This window comes from Sander vitreus, chromosome 12 (assembly GCF_031162955.1).
Source record: "Sander vitreus isolate 19-12246 chromosome 12, sanVit1, whole genome shotgun sequence".
In the NCBI taxonomy this organism is placed as follows: Eukaryota; Metazoa; Chordata; class Actinopteri; order Perciformes; family Percidae; genus Sander; species Sander vitreus.
In genome coordinates this window covers 10,280,378-10,298,219 of record NC_135866.1, presented here as the reverse complement: position 1 = coordinate 10,298,219, position 17,842 = coordinate 10,280,378, and the positions used below count along the sequence as shown (strand labels likewise).

General features: G+C 39.8%; 2 protein-coding genes across 6 annotated transcripts; both read left to right on the top strand.

The window, feature by feature from the left end:
* Window positions 1-740: 740 nt before the first annotated feature.
* Window positions 741-7,282, top strand: LOC144526309 (uncharacterized). 2 transcript variants are annotated; one of them, XM_078263715.1, is made up of 7 exons: window positions 741-880; window positions 2,135-2,155; window positions 2,813-2,941; window positions 3,056-3,646; window positions 4,767-4,832; window positions 5,106-5,194; window positions 5,304-7,282. In XM_078263715.1, the coding sequence occupies exons 1-7, from the start codon at window positions 826-828 to the stop codon at window positions 5,376-5,378; spliced, it is 1,026 nt and encodes a 341-aa protein (XP_078119841.1). In that variant the 5' UTR covers window positions 741-825; the 3' UTR covers window positions 5,379-7,282. The 2 variants fall into 2 exon arrangements, with proteins under 2 accessions (XP_078119841.1, XP_078119843.1); XM_078263717.1 differs by lacking the exons at window positions 4,767-4,832; window positions 5,106-5,194; window positions 5,304-7,282 and adding an exon at window positions 3,842-3,985.
* Window positions 7,283-7,664: 382 nt separating this feature from the next.
* Window positions 7,665-17,842, top strand: LOC144526308 (uncharacterized). 4 transcript variants are annotated; one of them, XM_078263713.1, is made up of 11 exons: window positions 7,665-7,775; window positions 10,442-10,462; window positions 10,627-10,980; window positions 11,221-11,241; window positions 11,403-11,759; window positions 11,999-12,019; window positions 12,420-12,548; window positions 14,077-14,343; window positions 14,535-14,600; window positions 14,727-14,815; window positions 14,927-17,842. In XM_078263713.1, the coding sequence occupies exons 1-11, from the start codon at window positions 7,721-7,723 to the stop codon at window positions 14,999-15,001; spliced, it is 1,455 nt and encodes a 484-aa protein (XP_078119839.1). In that variant the 5' UTR covers window positions 7,665-7,720; the 3' UTR covers window positions 15,002-17,842. The 4 variants fall into 4 exon arrangements, with proteins under 4 accessions (XP_078119839.1, XP_078119838.1, XP_078119837.1 ...); XM_078263712.1 differs by having other exon boundaries at window positions 10,624-10,980; window positions 11,406-11,759; XM_078263711.1 differs by having other exon boundaries at window positions 10,624-10,980.

The window sequence follows — 17,842 nt, the reverse complement described above, 5'->3', positions numbered from 1 at the left end:
AAGATGAGACATGGCACTTAAAAATAACCTGTGGAAGTTTTTGACCATTAGTAGAAACATCACTGTGGCAGTTTACAAGAAAACTCCACACTGATAATATATATCACCTATAAAATAAGGACAAAAATAATGCTGATTTCATTTTTTTCCTTTGACAAGGTATCCTCTCCTAAACCTAAGCTACCAAACATGACTTGGCATAAACATAATCAGTGGCAAATAAAGCTTTCTGGGAGTTTCATGAATCTGCTACTATTTTTAAGAAATCTCTAACATCGTAACTTTCTCAAAAAACATTTGTACTATATATATCAGACTTTACCGTTTGTGTCATTGCCAACAGCATACTTTTTATTCTAAGGTGATATTATTACGGATGTGCATATACTGTATGAAAAATTATGATTATGCAGGACTACAAATGGATTATTCATCACTGTCGATACTGTTGGAAATAAATAAATGATGATACACAATGTTTCTTGCACTTATCATAATGTGTATTTGAAAGCCAGTGCGTTAGTAGGTTGTCTACTGAATCTTCAGTTCATTGTTCTAATAAACATGCACTGTGGTTACACTTGTGTCGCCATCAGTCTAATCATTCCAGTCTCAAGTGTAGGTAACTGCATTCTTGACATATCTACCAGTCTGACTATGTTCCAATTATTACACAAAGAAAAGTGTTACAGAACTTCTGTAACATGATACTATTCTGTAAGACAAGGTAACTGTTTTTTTTCCTGGCAGACAATAGTATTATTTTCATCAGGAGTGTGCCTGTATAAAAAAAGCTTTTGCAACACTCAGCAGCCACACAGAGTCATGGATCGGTTTACATTGTACTTCTCTCTCCTGTTGGCATGCCTACTTTATGATGGTGAGTGAAACATTATCACATTTAATATCAAATAGTTTAATAAAGTCACGGCATACTTATCTCATTATACAAAAACGTGTTTAACTTAGGATACACAGTTACAATGAAGTTGATAAACAATTACTTTACTAGCTAGCTTAATTTGATAGATTTGTTACTGGATTGTAAAAAGCTCATTTATTTATGACGATTAAAAATTCATCCATACTACATGACTCAGCTGATTAGATTATTCCTAAATAGAATGGTAAATTATATAATTGTCTCACAAATGCAAACAGGCAACATTAAAACAATATGCTCCTGCTGGATCAGGTCATTCTCCATTGGGTTCTTGCTTTTATTTTTAGCCGATTGACTTGGTTCATAAGTCGTAAGCATTTAAAGTGGTAGAACAGCAGCCACCTGTTCTCATATTACACGTTAGTAAGAGGTTATTTATCATTGCTTATTGTACTGACCACAGTGTGAAAATTACCCCTATAAATAGGCACTACAAATAACAAATTACTAATTCAGTTCTTATGTTTTACGTAAAGGTTTGGAAAGGTCTTGATGACAGTAAGTGACACCTTTAGTAGGTAAACTTCTATTTATCCAGTGACAAACCGAAGGTGCAGTCAGTGATTCTAATCCAATACATGTTTTGTCAAATCCAGCAAATACAGTATTTCCTCATGGACTGCCAGCTGACTGTTCTGTGTGTGCGCTAAAAAAAAATCCGGTGTTCATATACAGCCCTGTCTCTGTAAATGGGAAACAAAAAAAGTGGTTTGCACAAGGTTACACAACAGAGCAACAGCTGTGTTTGTGCACAGGACAGGGGAAAAGCCATGGATGTGATATAAAAAGAAAGACATTGGGAGCGTGATGGACGGTAAAAAAGGAGCACTGATGTATTGGCTGTATTTATTTGGGTCCTCACCTTTAAAGAAAAAACCTAAAATAATGTGGGAAAAATGGCAAAAAAAAATAATTTGCCAGACATTTAGCCTATATGCAATGTTGTCACGACAAAGGAGGAATTCCTTAATTAGACCGTTCTCTACCTGTTGCAGGGTAAATTAAAATGAATCTAGGTGACTGAAAACCATTTTACAGGAAAGATTAACAACACCAATGCCCAATTTTGCTGTACGACTTTACTGTGAAATCCAAGCCAGTCTCCCTCTCTTTCATCTCGAGCAAATGCATATGTTTGTTTTTCCTGCATTCAAATGAAATGAAATGTCATTGTCCCTTTTCATTTTCTAGCTCAACCAGCAGCTTCAACAGGTAAAACCCACAACACCACCTCATGTACTTCCTGCTCCCATTCCTCCAGTGCAACATATTCTGCCTCCATCTCAACCCCACAATGATCAGCAACATCCCTTTCATGTTTCTCAGCTGCATCCATCCAAGATGCATCAAACATTTTCACCCCCTTTCATTCTGACTTGAAGTGATCCTTTCCAACCTTCCCCTGAGCACTAACAGCTCTGCCAGGCAGCAACTAAATATCTCACAGACCCCTCAATCTAGAGATTCTTAGCTACAACTACTAGTACCATTATATCTACACTACTTGCTATGGCACAATGTGGTGCAATTAGTAGGGGTGGGGGGGGGGGAATCAAAAATTTAGATTTTTTTTTAGACAATTTTAAAATTGATTATTTTCCCTAGAATCAAAATTTGTTATTTGCTTCTTCTTTTTTTTAATCAATGATTGACCTAAATATTTTCTGTTAATACGGTACTGCTGACGGCGACTGTCGTATATGTTTTCAGCAAAACAGACTGACTGACATGTGATGTATATTTTTTTAAGAAAACGATTCGTTTTTAGAAATGCCTCATGATCTTATGATCTTGAAATAACGAGTGAAATTACAGTTATAAATAAGTACAGTGGTGATCTTGTATACAGCTGTTCTGTGTGTGCTTCAGGCTGTGCAGGTCCACCTGTGCTGTGTTGTCCTGGTGTAAACAACAACTGCTTCAGGCAATGTTTCTGTGATAGCGCCTGCTTGCAATTTGGCGACTGCTGTCCTGACTACATTTCAACTTGCACACAACGTGAGTAAGAGTGAATACAAACAACTTAAATATTATCATCATCATGTTATGTCAGTTGAGGATTTGAGATGAGGTTTAAGATTTAATAGTGCATATCTTTATTCTTGATTACAGCTTTTACCACTGCGCCGCCAAACACACCCATCACAACAAGCAGCAGTACTACATCAACTTCTTCATCCACTGTCTCGTCAGCACCAAATACAACATCTACACTGATGGAAGAGAGTACAACTTCAGCATCTAGAGTACCTGCTACTACAGCAACCAGCCAAACAAGTAGCAGCTCACCTACACCAGCAGATAACAGCACAACTTTACCAGTCTCCCCAGCAGATAACAGCACAACATCTACAGACTCCATTTCTCCAAATCCCAGCACAACAAACAGCAGTACTACATCTGTACTTGTAAATATCAGTATAACTTCAGCACCCACAGCTTCTGACACAACACCACCAAGCACAACAAGTACAAGCAGTACATCTACACCCACAGATATCCCCTCATATCCGTCATCTGCAGTGTCTTCAACAACAGAACACAGCACAATAAGCAGCACTACTGCATCATCATCAGATGTGAGCACAAACTCAGTCTCCATGATGTCTGCTGCTACAGCAACCAGCCAAGACAGCAGCAGTACTACATATACGCAATTAGATGGACTCACAACTTCAGCATCCTCAGTCTCCGCAGCTCCAGGTTGGTCATTATGATTTCTGCTCAAGCCATTTCCAAAATTCATATTTAAAGAAATATATTAATTCTGTATGTCACTGCTGAAAATGTATTGGCAATCTTTTGTCAAATCTCATTTTTTTTTCTTTTTTTGCATCAGGGTCAGTTAGAGATTCACCTCCGTTGGCATGCTTACTAATAGTGTCCTTGTCCTCATAGCAGGGACAACACTGACAGACTCCAGTACAACTCTGGATACTAGTGTCACATATTTACCAGCAGGTGTCAGCAAATCCCGATTTTTCAACAAAAACACAGATTCCACCATCACATCTCAAGCAATTGCTTAACTTAAACATTTGTTTTCCTGCATTCAAATGAAATGAAATGTCACCGTCCTTTTTCATTTTCTAGCTAAACCGGCAACTCCAACAGGTAAAACCCACAAAACCACCTCATACACTGTACTTCCTGCTCCCATTCCTCGTGCAACAGATTCTTCCTCCATCTCAACCCCACAATGATCAGCAACATCCCCAACTTTACCATTCTCCCCAGCTTCTTCTTGATTATAGCTTTTACCACTGTCTCCCCAGCAGATAACAGCACAACATCATCAATAATCAATCAATATATTTCTCCAGGACCCAGCACAACAAACAGCAGTACCTCCTCTACACTTGTTAATACCAGCACAACTTCAGCACCCGAAGCTTCTGACACAACACCACCAAGCACAAGTACATCTACACCCACAGATACCCCCCCATCTCCGTCATCTGCAGTGTCTTCAACATTACCCAGTACAAGCAGCACTACTGCATCATCATCAGATTTGAGCACAAACTCAGCCTCCATGATGTCTGCTGCTACAGCAACCAGCCAAGACAGCAACAGCACTACATATACGCAATTAGATGGCCTCACAACTTCAGCATCCTCAGTCTCCGCAGCTACAGGTTGGTCATTATGATTTCTGCTGAAGCCATGTCAAAAATGTATATTTGAAGAAATACATTAATTGTCACTGCTGAAAATGTATTGGCAATCTTTTGTCAAATCTGAATTTTTTTTGTTTCCATCAGGGTCAGTCAGAGATTCACCTCCTTTGGCATGCTAACTAATAGTGTCCTTGTCCTCATAGCAGGGACAACACTGACAGACACCAGGACAACTCTGGATACCACTAGTGTCACATCTTCACCAGCAGGTGGGAGCAAATCTGGATTTTCCAACAAAAACACAGATTCCACCATCACATGGACTTCTGTACTCTAGTTAAAGCTCTAGTGTGTAACTTTTTGATGTACATTGCCAAATGAGTTGCTACAGAGCTAATTAACTCTCTCTGTATTTCTCAGTATGGGGGGGGCAGTTTTGTTGTCATTACTTTGAATTTCTCATGGAGGCGGCAGAAACTACGCACTATAGCTTTAAGTTTAAATTGTTAAATATATTTGTTTTTGCACCTTTACCTCCTCAGATGCCCATACAGTGACTATTTACCTGAAAGCTTCCGTTTTATCCCAGAATGAGGACAATGAAGATGTGATTTTTGAGGCTTTATCAAATGTAAGCACAAACAACCTTCACATATACATTGTGCAGTTACAGTTTCACAAAAAAACATTATACACAGCCCTGTCGCACAACTAATCAGCGAGTGTCTTCCCTCACACAGTTTATTTCCCAGACCCTTCTCCAGCTGAACTGTGAGGGCTGCTCATCAACTATCAGACACATCAAACGCACCTGAGGAAGGGCCAATGTTTCAGCCAACAGGAGCACCAGTGTGGCTGTAGCAGTACTGTGACAGCAGGCTGCACAACTCTCAGAAACAACACCATCACCTATTAATTAGAGCTGTTAATTCACCACTTCTAAACAGAGGCAGAACATAACTTAATCTCTGAGCTTCCTCCACAGCGCTGTGCAGAAAGTTCAGGCAATGCGAGACAATCTCGGAGCCGACAGGGGCGAAGACAGCAGTTTTCATCAGACCCACCCTGGGTCCGGTTAATTGAGTGTGCTTCTAACTAATAATATTACCGTCGGCAAAATACCCCCGCAATTAGTATAGCCATACTTCAAAGTTAACCATCAAGCCACTAAGCATCTCTCTCTCTCTCTCTCTCTCTCTCTCTCTCTCTCTCTCTCTCTCTCCAAACACACTTACAGTCCGGTGCCGGCTGACCGCGTCTCTGTCGAATGTGAGTCCGTCTCTGTACTCGGTCCACTTCTGGTGGTTGATTACCGCAGCTTTTTGCCGATTGGCTCTCATAAACAGGTCGGATGGGAAGCACAATGCCATATGTCTGATTACTCCACATTTTAATTGTGATATTTTGTGATTAAATTCTGAATCTTCCACGTTATCTGTGTAAATGTAGTAGTACAATGTCTTCCTCTGATGTAGAAAGAAACTGTAAGTAGGGTTGGGCATCGAGAACCGATTCCTACTTGGAATCGTTTCAAAAATTACGATTCCATCGGAATTGTTTCTTTATTGGAATCGTTTTTTCCGTATTCAGGGTCCTTCTATAAGTAATTTTGGGGTACAATGGTTCTGAAGAAAGCTACATGCAGCAATACCACAGGCCACACAATGAACAGCTTTCATATATATTTTTAAGAAATCTCTAACTTTCTCAAGTAATTTTTGTACTATATGTCAGACTTTACTGTTTGTGTTATCGCCAACAGCATACTATTTATTTTAAGGTGATAGTCTTACAGATGTGCATATACTGTATGAAAATTGTATTATGATTATGCATGACTACAAATGGATTATTCATCACTATCTGATTACTGTTGGAAAGAAATGCAGTAAATGGTTATACAAAATGTTTCTTGCACTTGTCGTAATGTGTATTTGAAAGCCAGTGCGTTAGTAGGTTTTCTATTGAATCTTCAGTTCATTGTTCTAATAAACATGCACTGTGGTTACACTTGAAGGGCTCTAGAGTGCGACCAATTTGGTAGCACATGCAACCAAAATTTGTAAGGGTGCGACTAAGATTTTTCCTAGGTCGCACCGGTGCACCCAACGTCCTTGCATCCGCTGCCTCTCCACGAACGAAGCAATGTCATTTATATCAATATGGTTTAATGTTGCGTTACACATGCTGACTGTATATTGTTAAGTATGAGAGGGAAACCTGTATTGGTACCAGTGTTTCCGCTGGTAACTCTCTGTTATTGCGGTCGCCACGGCGAAAAACACGTTAGAAGTTATTAAATGCAACTAACTTCAGTTCGTTGAGTAGGCTAATAGCGTGTGAGACGGAGCCTGCTGGACCTGGGTGAGAGATGTGACCCACCAGAATATCATAGTTCATAAAAATGCAGTGCAGTGACGATACAGACATTTCATAGCCTACACAAGACGTGTGTAACGCCGCTGACCCGCCAAAGTGCATTCGACCCGTGCTGGACCCATTCATAATGAGTCAGCCGTCACTCTGTGAGTGACATACGCTTCAGTCCATCGCACTCCCCCTCTCTTCAGTCCATATATATATCTCCTAGGCTATTTATTTCAGATAACTTTCATTTACATGTGTTGCCATTGTATATTTTCAAACTGGTAAAGGAAACCATGTCTTTGCATTGTATGTGAATCACAATCTGTTTTAATAAAAGAGCTTGTGAAAAGTGGCTTTGACTTAAACCTGAATATTTAGCCCACTTTGTAAAAAAATACAGAGCTATATATTGTGTATCGCCATTCAGCGTTAACGGCGACACAAGGAAAAATTTGGGTGCACCTATATTTTTTGCTGGTGCACCTAAATAAAAAAAGTTAGGCGCACCAGTGCAACCAAGGCAAAAGGTTAGTCTGGAGCCATGACTTGTGTCGCCATCAGTCTAATCATTCCAGTCTCAAGTGTAGGTAACTGCATTCTTGACATATCTACCAGTCTGACTATGTTCCAATTATTACACAAAGAAAAATGTTACAGAACTTCCGTAACATGATACTATTCTGTAAGACAAGGAAATCGTTTTTTTTCCTGGCAGACAATAGTATTATTTTCATCAGGAGTGTGCCTGTATAAAAAAAGCTTTTGCAACACTCAGCAGCCACACAGAGTCATGGATCGGTTTACATTGTACTTCTCTCTCCTGTTGGCATGCCTACTTTATGATGGTGAGTGAAACATTATCACATTTAATATCAAATAGTTTAATAAAGTCACGGCATACTTATCTCATTAAACAAAAACGTGTTTAACTTAGGATACACAGTTACAATGAAGTTGATAAACAATTACTTTACTAGCTAGCTTAATTTGATAGATTTGTTACTGGATTGTAAAAAGCTCATTTATTTATGACGATTAAAAATTCATCCATACTACATGACTCAGCTGATTAGATTATTCCTAAATAGAATGGTAAATTATATAATTGTCTCACAAATGCAAACAGGCAACATTAAAACAATATGCTCCTGCTGGATCAGGTCATTCTCCATTGGGTTCTTGCTTTTATTTTTAGCCGATTGACTTGGTTCATAAGTCGTAAGCATTTAAAGTGGTAGAACAGCAGCCACCTGTTCTCATATTACACGTTAGTAAGAGGTCATTTATCATTGCTTATTGTAGTGGTTATTACACAGTGTGAACATTACCCCTATAAATAGGCACTAAGAATAATAAATTACTAATTCAGTTATCTAAATTAAGAAAAGAGGCTTAACGAGGTCAGGGTTTTTCCTGCATAGAGAAAGTTTTGGCGCCCCCAAAAGCGGTTTTAGCCAGCGCCAAAACGTCTTATTTTCAGCTCCGTCTCTCTGCTGAGACCTGTTCACGTAACAGGGGCAGTTAAATTGTATTTCACACCATGATGGTTTAATTTGCAATAAATCCGTGGTTCACATGCGTGCCGAACCATGGGGGAAGTCCGTTACGCTACTGTATAGCCTATTCAACGTCAATGACAATTTATTGATCAATAGAATGTATTTCGAAATAGAAAACATTACACGTCATAATGTTTTGTATTCATAACACTATTGTATAAATTAGCTCCAACAGTATTAGCAGTTACCTTATTTAAGTCACTACATTTTTCAACATAGGAGCAAAATGTGCTCCTTGGGAAAAAGTTACAGAATTTTGTGTTTTTCTTGACCTAAATACAGAAATTTTCACCATAAATGTGTGCCTAAAAATGTATCAGAATGCAGGAAATGAAGTCTTTGCCTCTCAAAATTCCCCACCCCTACTTCATGTATCCCCTCAAAGGCCCATTCTGAGCCAGGAATGACCCTGCATGTAAATGTTTTATGTAACGTTTTGGTAAGGTCCTGATGATATAAGTGACACCTTTAGTAAAAACTTCTATTTATCCAGTGACAACCCAAAAGTGCAGTCAGCATTTGTAATCCAATACATGTTTTGTCAAATTCAGCAGATACAGTATCTCCTCATGGACTGCTAGCTGACTATTCTGTATGTGCGCTGAAAAACAATCAGGTGTTCATAGTATACACAGTGCTGGCTCTGTAAATGGAAACAAAAAAAGTGGCTTGCACCAAGTTAAACAACCCTATTCTAGACAAACAGCAACAGCTTTGTTCCTGCATTGGACAGGGGAAAAGCCATGGATGTATAAAGAGAAAAGCAGTGGGAGCGTAATGAACGGTAAAAAAGGAGTTATTTGGGAAAAACCTGAGAATATGTGGAGAAAATTGGCAAAAGAAATGTCAATTATATCCTATAAATACATTTATTGTACTTTTTGTGTATCTCTAAAACTGACATTTAGCCTACATGAATGCTAGAATGTCTAGACAAAGGAGGAATCCCTAATCAAGTGTTAGCATTTTGAAGCATGTGTTAGGCCTGTAACAATTCCAAGTTTTGCTGGACAATTAATTGTCTCAGAAATAATTGCAATTCAAATTATAATTGGCTATTTTAGTTAAATAATACATTTATTTATTTATTGCTTTTTCAAACAAATTAAAGTTTAAATGGATCCCAGGATGCATCTTATGTTATATATCACTGTTATGTGACCCAGATACGCAGGTTCACAGCCTACTACGTAAACCACCCCTATTTATTATCAATAAATTTATTTGTTTGCTTAAATTAACAAAAAATTTAAAAGAAAACATTTATTCCCATCAATAAAAAAAACAAAGCCTTAATCATAAACAAAAAACAGAGTGTGTTTAATTTCTCTGGCTTTAGCTTTAGACGGTTGTTAGAAGTTGCTATGGCAACAAGTGACAGCTGCCACTAGCATAGCTTTAGCTAAACAGTCCGACCAATAATCACTTATATAATTACAATTTGGCACATCTAAACAGAATCAACAGTCATACGCCTTAGGACCTTAGGTGCTTGGGTGGATTTTTAATGTTCGAAAGCCGACTGAACTTGCACCTGCGGGTGGGGCGTATCCATAGTATCAAAGGCTAGCTAACGTTAAAGTTAGGTGATGCTACGCCGGTATTGCAAACGCGTTTGATGGGTCCAAACAATAGTGTGACCAATTTTATTAAAAAATGCTCTAATGTTTTGAATGAACATGTAAAAAAATTACGGTTAGACAATTATTTCATAATTGTTACAGGCCTAGCACCTGGAATTAGACCGTTCTCTACCTGTTGCAGGGTAAATGAAACTGAATCTAGTTGTCTGAGAACCATCTTAGGGGAAAAATTTACAACACGAATGTCCAATTCTGCTGTACGACTTCACTGTGACATCCATGCCAGTCTCCTCTTTCATCTCGAGCAAATGCATACGTTTGTTTTTCCTGCATTCAAATGAAATGTCATTGTCCTTTTTCATTTTCTAGCTCAACCGGCAGCTCCAACAGGTAAAACCCACAACACCACCTCATACACTGTACTTCCTGCTCCCATTCCTCGTGCAACAGATTCTTCCTCCATCTCAACCCCACAATGATCAGCAACATCCCCAACTTTACCATTCTCCCCAGCTTCTTCTTGATTATAGCTTTTACCACTGTCTCCCCAGCAGATAACAGCACAACATCATCAACAGACTATATTTCTCCAGGACCCAGCACAACAAACAGCAGTACCTCCTCTACACTTGTTAATACCAGCACAACTTCAGCACCCGAAGCTTCTGACACAACACCACCAAGCACAAGTACATCTGCACCCACAGATACCCCCCCATCTCCGTCATCTGCAGTGTCTTCAACATTACCCAGTACAAGCAGCACTACTGCATCATCATCAGATGTGAGCACAAACTCAGCCTCCATGATGTCTGCTGCTACAGCAACCAGCCAAGACAGCAACAGCACTACATATACGCAATTAGATGGCCTCACAACTACAGCATCCTCAGTCTCTGCGGCTACAGGTTGGTCATTATGATTCCTGCTAAAGCCAGCATACATGTATTGGCAATCTATTGTCAAATCTGAATTGTTCTGTTTGCATCAGGTTCAGTTAGAGATTCGCAGCAGGTGGCAGTAAATCCCAATTTTTCAACAGAAAACATAGATTCCACCATCAATGCTCAAGCAATTGCTTAACTTAAACGTTTGTTTTTCCTGCATTCAAATGAAATGAAATGTCATCGTCCTTTTTCATTTTCTAGCTCAACCAGCAGCTCCAAAAGGTAATACCCACAACACCACCTCATACACTGTACTTCCTGCTCCCATTCCTCGTGCAACAGATTCTTCCTCCATCTCAACCCCACAATGATCAGCAACATCCCCAACTTTACCATTCTCCCCAGCTTCTTCTTGATTATAGCTTTTACCACTGTCTCCCCAGCAGATAACAGCACAACATCATCAACAGACTATATTTCTCCAGGACCCAGCACAACAAACAGCAGTACCTCCTCTACACTTGTTAATACCAGCACAACTTCAGCACCCGAAGCTTCTGACACAACACCACCAAGCACAAGTACATCTGCACCCACAGATACCCCCCCATCTCCGTCATCTGCAGTGTCTTCAACATTACCCAGTACAAGCAGCACTACTGCATCATCATCAGATGTGAGCACAAACTCAGCCTCCATGATGTCTGCTGCTACAGCAACCAGCCAAGACAGCAACAGCACTACATATACGCAATTAGATGGCCTCACAACTACAGCATCCTCAGTCTCTGCGGCTACAGGTTGGTCATTATGATTCCTGCTAAAGCCAGCATACATGTATTGGCAATCTATTGTCAAATCTGAATTGTTCTGTTTGCATCAGGTTCAGTTAGAGATTCGCAGCAGGTGGCAGCAAATCCCAATTTTTCAACAAAAACATAGATTCCACCATCAATGCTCAAGCAATTGCTTAACTTAAACGTTTGTTTTTCCTGCATTCAAATGAAATGAAATGTCATCGTCCTTTTTCATTTTCTAGCTCAACCAGCAGCTCCAAAAGGTAACACCCACAACACCACCTCATACACTGTACTTCCTGCTCCCATTCCTCCAGTGCAACATATTCTGCCTCCATCTCAACCCCACAATGATCAGCAACATCCCTTTCATGTTTCTCAGCTGCATCCATCCAAGATGCATAAAACATGTTCACCCCCTTTCATTCTGACTTGGAGTGATCCTTTCCAACTTTCTCCTAAGCTCAATGGCAATTTTGTTTGCGACGATTTTTAAAAATGATTCTTTTCCCTAGAATCAATATTTTGTATTCATTTGTTTTTTAACCAATGTTCTTCTGTTAATACGGTGCTGCTGACAGTGACTATGTCATAACAGTTTCCAGCTAGTAACAAATGAGTACAGTGGTGATCTTGTATACAGCTGTTCTGTGTGTGCTTCAGGCTGTGCAGGTCCACCCCTGCTGTGTTGTCCTGGTCGAAACGACTCCTGCTTCAGGCAATGTTTCTGTGATAACGCCTGCTTGCAATTTGGCGACTGCTGTCCTGACTACAAGTCCACCTGCACGCAACGTGAGTGAGGGTAAACACACTTTTTCAGTCCGATACTGATACCGATGCCTGGGCTTATTCAACAACCCATACCGTTGTTGAATTAATAATACACTGTATACCTTTTACCTTCTACCTTCCTTCCACCATGTGGAAGAGGCTAAAGGCACCACACTTTCCTAACTAAACATTACTTTCCTAACTAAGACAAAATAACATAGATGTAATGTATTGAATTCTTATTTATTTGTACACTCGACTCTTCCAGCATTTGACACACGTGCGACAGAGGGGAAAAAAAACTAACAAAACTGGATCGGCCTGTTGATCTGATCATTTTTCCGATCCCCGATCCAGCTATTTAGTCAATATCGTGACTGATATCCGATCTTAATATCTGATCAGTGCACCCCTAATTTACACTATGTCACTTTAGGATTTGAGATGAGGTTTAAGATTTAATAGTGCATATCTCTATTCTTGATTATAGCTTTTACCACTGCGCCGCCAAGCACACCCATCACAACTAGGGGTGCACCAATCCAATACGTGCCGATCCAGTTTTGTTTTTGTTTTGTTTTTTTCCCCTCTGTCGCACATGTGTCGCATGCTGGAAGAGTTGAGTGTACAAATAAATAAGAATTCAATACATTACATCTATGTTATTTGTCTTAGTTAGGAAAAGTCTGGTGCCTTTAGTCGCTTCCACATGGTGGAAGGAAGGTAGAAGGTAAAAGGTATACAGTGTATTATTAATTCAACAACGGTATGGGATCGGTATCGGGTATCGACAGATACACAAAGCCCAGGCATCGGTATCGGGACTGAAGAAGTCGGATTGGCGCATCCCTAATCACAACAAGCAGCAGTACTACATCTACACTAGGGGTGCATGATATATCGACTCAATATCGTTATCTCAATATCACGTTGTGCAATATTATATCGAAAGTGTTACGATAAGTAAGCAATATTTTTTTTATTTTGTGGAGCGCTGCGTCCCACAAAATGTGTGGCTTAATTGTGTTCAATTTAGAGCCCGCCTGAAACGCTATAATGGTCATAATTTCATTGGCCAGTTACCGTGCCACTTCCACATGTTAGTGCACATCAGCGCACGGGTACACTACAAACCCGATGGAGTGTACCACGTGTGTGCATATTTCGACAGAGTGACAAGTGCAAGTGCATAGATAGAGACAACAAAAGAGAACGAATCAGAGAAGCGAAAGAAAAGTTGTGTCTTTATTCATTTATTTTATACTGTACAACCAGTAAAACATGTCCTGTTCTGTAGACATGGCCCTTATTTATGTATTCATGTTGTACCAGTCCAATATGACAGTCAGTTGAAATAAACCTTGTGTTGTAAGAAAACTTGTTTTATTTGTTATGAATCTATTTTGATGCGTTTTCCCCTAACTTTTATAATTTTACATATGTTTAAAAATATCAAAATTAATAGAGGTATCGCACTATTCATAATCAATATGGCAATAACACATTTTGTTGATATCGTGCAACCCTAATCTAACTTCAACACCCACAGCTTCTGACACAACACCACAAAGCACAACAAGTAAAAGCAGTACATCTACACCCACAGATATCCCCCCATCTCCGTCATCTGCAGTGTCTTCAACAACAGAACACAGCACAATAAGCAGCACTACTGCATCATCATCATCAGATGTGAGCACAAACTCAGTCTCCATGATGTCTGCTGCTACAGCAACCAGGCAAAACAGCAACAGTACTACATCTACGCAATTAGATGGACTCACAACTTCAGCATCCTCAGTCTCCGCAGCTCCAGGTTGGTCATTATGATTTCTGCTCAAGTCATTTCCAAAATTCATATTTGAAGAAATATATAAATTATTTATGTCACTGCTGAAAATGTATTGGCAGTCTTTTGTCAAATCTGAATTTTTTTTGTTTCCATCAGGGTCAGTCAGAGATTCACCTCCTTTGGCATTCTTAATAATAGTTTCTTTGTCCTCATAGCAGGGACAACACTGACAGACACCAGGACAACTCTGGATCCCAGTAGTGTCACATATTTACCAGCAGGTGTGAGCAAATCTCAATTTTCCAACATAAATACAGATTCCACCATCACATGGTCTTCTGTACTTCAGTTCTGAAGTTAAGTTTAAATTGTAAAATAAATTTTAATTTGCACCTTTTTTTCTACAGATGCCCATATAGTGACCCTTGACCTGAAAGCTTATGTATTATCCCAGAATGGGGAAAATGAAGATGTGATTTTTGAGGCCATTTCCAATGTAAGCACAAACAACCTTTACATATACATCACACAGTTATAGTATCACAAGAAAACTAATTATACATAGCTCTGTCGCTTACCTAATCAGCGAGTGTCTTCTCTCACACAGTTTATTTCCCAGACCCTTCTCCAGCTGAACTGTGAGGACTGCTCATCAACTATCAGACACATCAAACGCACCTGAGGAAGGGCCAATGTTTCAGCCAACAGGAGCACCAGTGTGGCTGTAGCTGTACTGTGACAGCAGGCTACATAACTCTCAGAAACAACACCATCACCTATTAAAACTAAATAAACTGGTAGAGATCAGGGCCTGAATATCAGATACTAGGCCTACATGATTAATACATTTCTTATGTACCCTTTAAGCATGTAAAATTGCATGCAGTACTATAAAGCTCTATAACTTTAACTTTACAGTTCTCACACAGGTATAGTGGGGAACAAAAGTAGGATTTTTAATGAATTTATTTGCAAATTCCTCGGGAAAATAAGTATTTGGTCACCTACAAACAAGCAAGATTTATGACTCTCACAGACCTGTAACTTCTTCTTTAAGAGGCTCCTCTGTCCTCCACTCGTTACCTGTATTAATGGCACCTGTTTGAACTTGTTATCAGTATAAAAGACACCTGTCCACAACCTCAAACAGTCACACTCCAAACTCCACTATGGCCAACACCAAAGAGCTGTCAAAGGACACAATTGTAGACCTGCACCAGGCTGGGAAGACTGAATCTGCAATAGGTAAGCAGCTTGGTGTGAAGAAATCAACTGTGGGAGAAATTATAAGAAAATGGAAGACATACAAGACTACTAATAATCTCCCTCAATCTGGGGCTCCACGCAAGATCTCACCCCGTGGGGTCAAAATGATCACAAGAACGGTGAGCAAAAATCCCAGAACCACACGGGGGGACCTAGTGAATGACCTGCAGAGAGCTGGGACCAAAGTAACAAAGGCTACCATCAGTAACACACTACGCTGCCAGGGACTCAAATCCTGCAGTGCCAGACGTGTCCCCCTGCTTAAGCCAGTACATGTCCAGGCCCATCTGGAGTTTGCTAGAGAGCATTTGGATGATCCAGAAGAGGATTGGGAGAATGTCATATGGTCAGATGAAACCAAAATAGAACTTTTTGGTAAAAACTCAACTTGTCGTGTTTGGAGGGGAAAGAATGCTGAGTTGCATCCAAAGAACACCATACCTACTGTGAAGCATGGGGGTGGAAACATCATGCTTTGGGGCTGTTTTTCTGCAAAGGGACCAGGACGACTGATCCGTATAAAGGAAAGAATGAATGCGGCCATGTATCATGAGATTTTGAGTGAAAACCTACTTCCGTCAGCAAGGGCATTGAAGATGAAACGTGGCTGGGTCTTTCAGCATGACAATGATCCCAAACACACCGCCCGGGCAATGAAGGAGTGGCTTCGTAAGAAGCATTTCAAGGTCCTGGAGTGGCCTAGCCAGTCTCCAGATCTCAACCTCATAGAAAATCTTTGGAGGGAGTTGAAAGTCCGTGTTGCCCAGCGACAGCCCCAAAACATCACTGCTCTAGAGTAGATTTGCATGGAGGAATGGGCCAAAATACCAGCAACAGTGTGTGAAAACCTTGTGAAGACTTACAGAAAACATTTGACCTCTGTCATTGCCAACAAAGGGTATATAACAAAGTATTGAGATGAACTTTTGTTATTGACCAAATACTTATTTTCCACCATAATTTGCAAATAAATTCATTAAAAATCCTACAATGTGATTTTCTGGATTTTTTTTGTGTGTACCTATGATGAAAATTACAGGCCTCGCTCATCTTTTTAAGAGGGAGAACTTGCACAATTGGTGGCTGACTAAATACTTTTTTCCCCCACTGTATATCACAACTTAAAACTACAACATTGACAGATTAAACAGTTCAAAAATCTAAACGCATGTATCAAATACATGACTTACTAGGTCTACTATGATAGATATAGGCCCAAAGAAAAAATAGCATACAATGCCTAGGGTAGGCCTATTACTTATTAAAGCTTATGACTCATTTTACAGCACAGCTTAAAGACAAAAAAGGATGAATACATACGAGTGTCCCTGCAGCAGCAAGCAAGGCAAAATACAGAATATAACCACCACACATCAACAAGTACACATCAGCAACAACTACACAAGGATTTAAATACAGAAAGCTGCAGAGACATTTAACTATCAAGTAACAGAAAAAGATACCAGCAACCAAAGACAGGTAACGTTAGACAGTCAGGGGAGTTATTTGACTTACTTTATTTAACATTGAGGTCCTTCTCCCCTCTTTAATGGATGTGAAGTGGTCATTCTCCATGTATACATATGAATGTCCCACTACACGTGTTGCTGTGATGGTCATTTTGTTTGTCTGTCGACAGAACTCATTTCCTCTCTCCATCGTCAGCTAACCTTAACTGCAAAAGCATTAAGGCCCTGACACACCAACCCGATTATTGGCCGTCTGACAGTATGGCGAGGTCAGTGACTCGAGTCTGTTTGGTCTGTTCCGTGCCGTCGTCAGTTGGAGGAGCCGTCGGCCTTCATTTGGGCCAATTTGACATGTTGAATCAGAAGGCGGGCAGTCCCAATCCGATTGGTGGAATGCTAACCCGGAAATGACGAGCAGGATGAGTGTGACTAGAGTCTCTCAAAATCTGACGAAGCTCTTTTAAACTGACCTTTGTCGATCTGAAATGAAGACAGATTCAGCAACTGAATGGCCTATTTCTCACTTAAAATGTTTTCAGAAACACGTTTCGTTGAACTTTTTTTGTAAAATATGAGATCGTATTCCAAATGAGCCGCCATGATGGTCTGGCTTTGGAATTCCAGAGAAGCCAGACCCACGTGATGCGTTCGTCCAATCAGCTGCAGTGTCATTTTGTTTTACTCAAAAACTTTGTGTATAATAGATATTAATATGCATACTGTTTATTAAAATGTTGTACTCTTACTGTGCATAAATGAGTGTTTGCTTGGGCATACACATGACATCA

Excerpts from the sequence above, each read along its gene's own strand:
- LOC144526309 (XM_078263715.1), top strand. The coding sequence starts at position 826 with ATGGATCGGTTTACATTGTACTTCTCTCTCCTGTTGGCATGCCTACTT. Across the intron at positions 881-2,134 it reads GGCATGCCTACTTTATGATG|CTCAACCAGCAGCTTCAACA; the intron begins GTGAGTGAAACA and ends TTCATTTTCTAG. Across the intron at positions 5,195-5,303 it reads TTTTTGAGGCTTTATCAAAT|TTTATTTCCCAGACCCTTCT; the intron begins GTAAGCACAAAC and ends TCCCTCACACAG.
- LOC144526308 (XM_078263711.1), top strand. The coding sequence starts at position 7,721 with ATGGATCGGTTTACATTGTACTTCTCTCTCCTGTTGGCATGCCTACTT. Across the intron at positions 11,760-11,998 it reads CTCAGTCTCTGCGGCTACAG|CTCAACCAGCAGCTCCAAAA; the intron begins GTTGGTCATTAT and ends TTCATTTTCTAG. Across the intron at positions 12,549-14,076 it reads CAAGTCCACCTGCACGCAAC|CTTCTGACACAACACCACAA; the intron begins GTGAGTGAGGGT and ends CAACACCCACAG.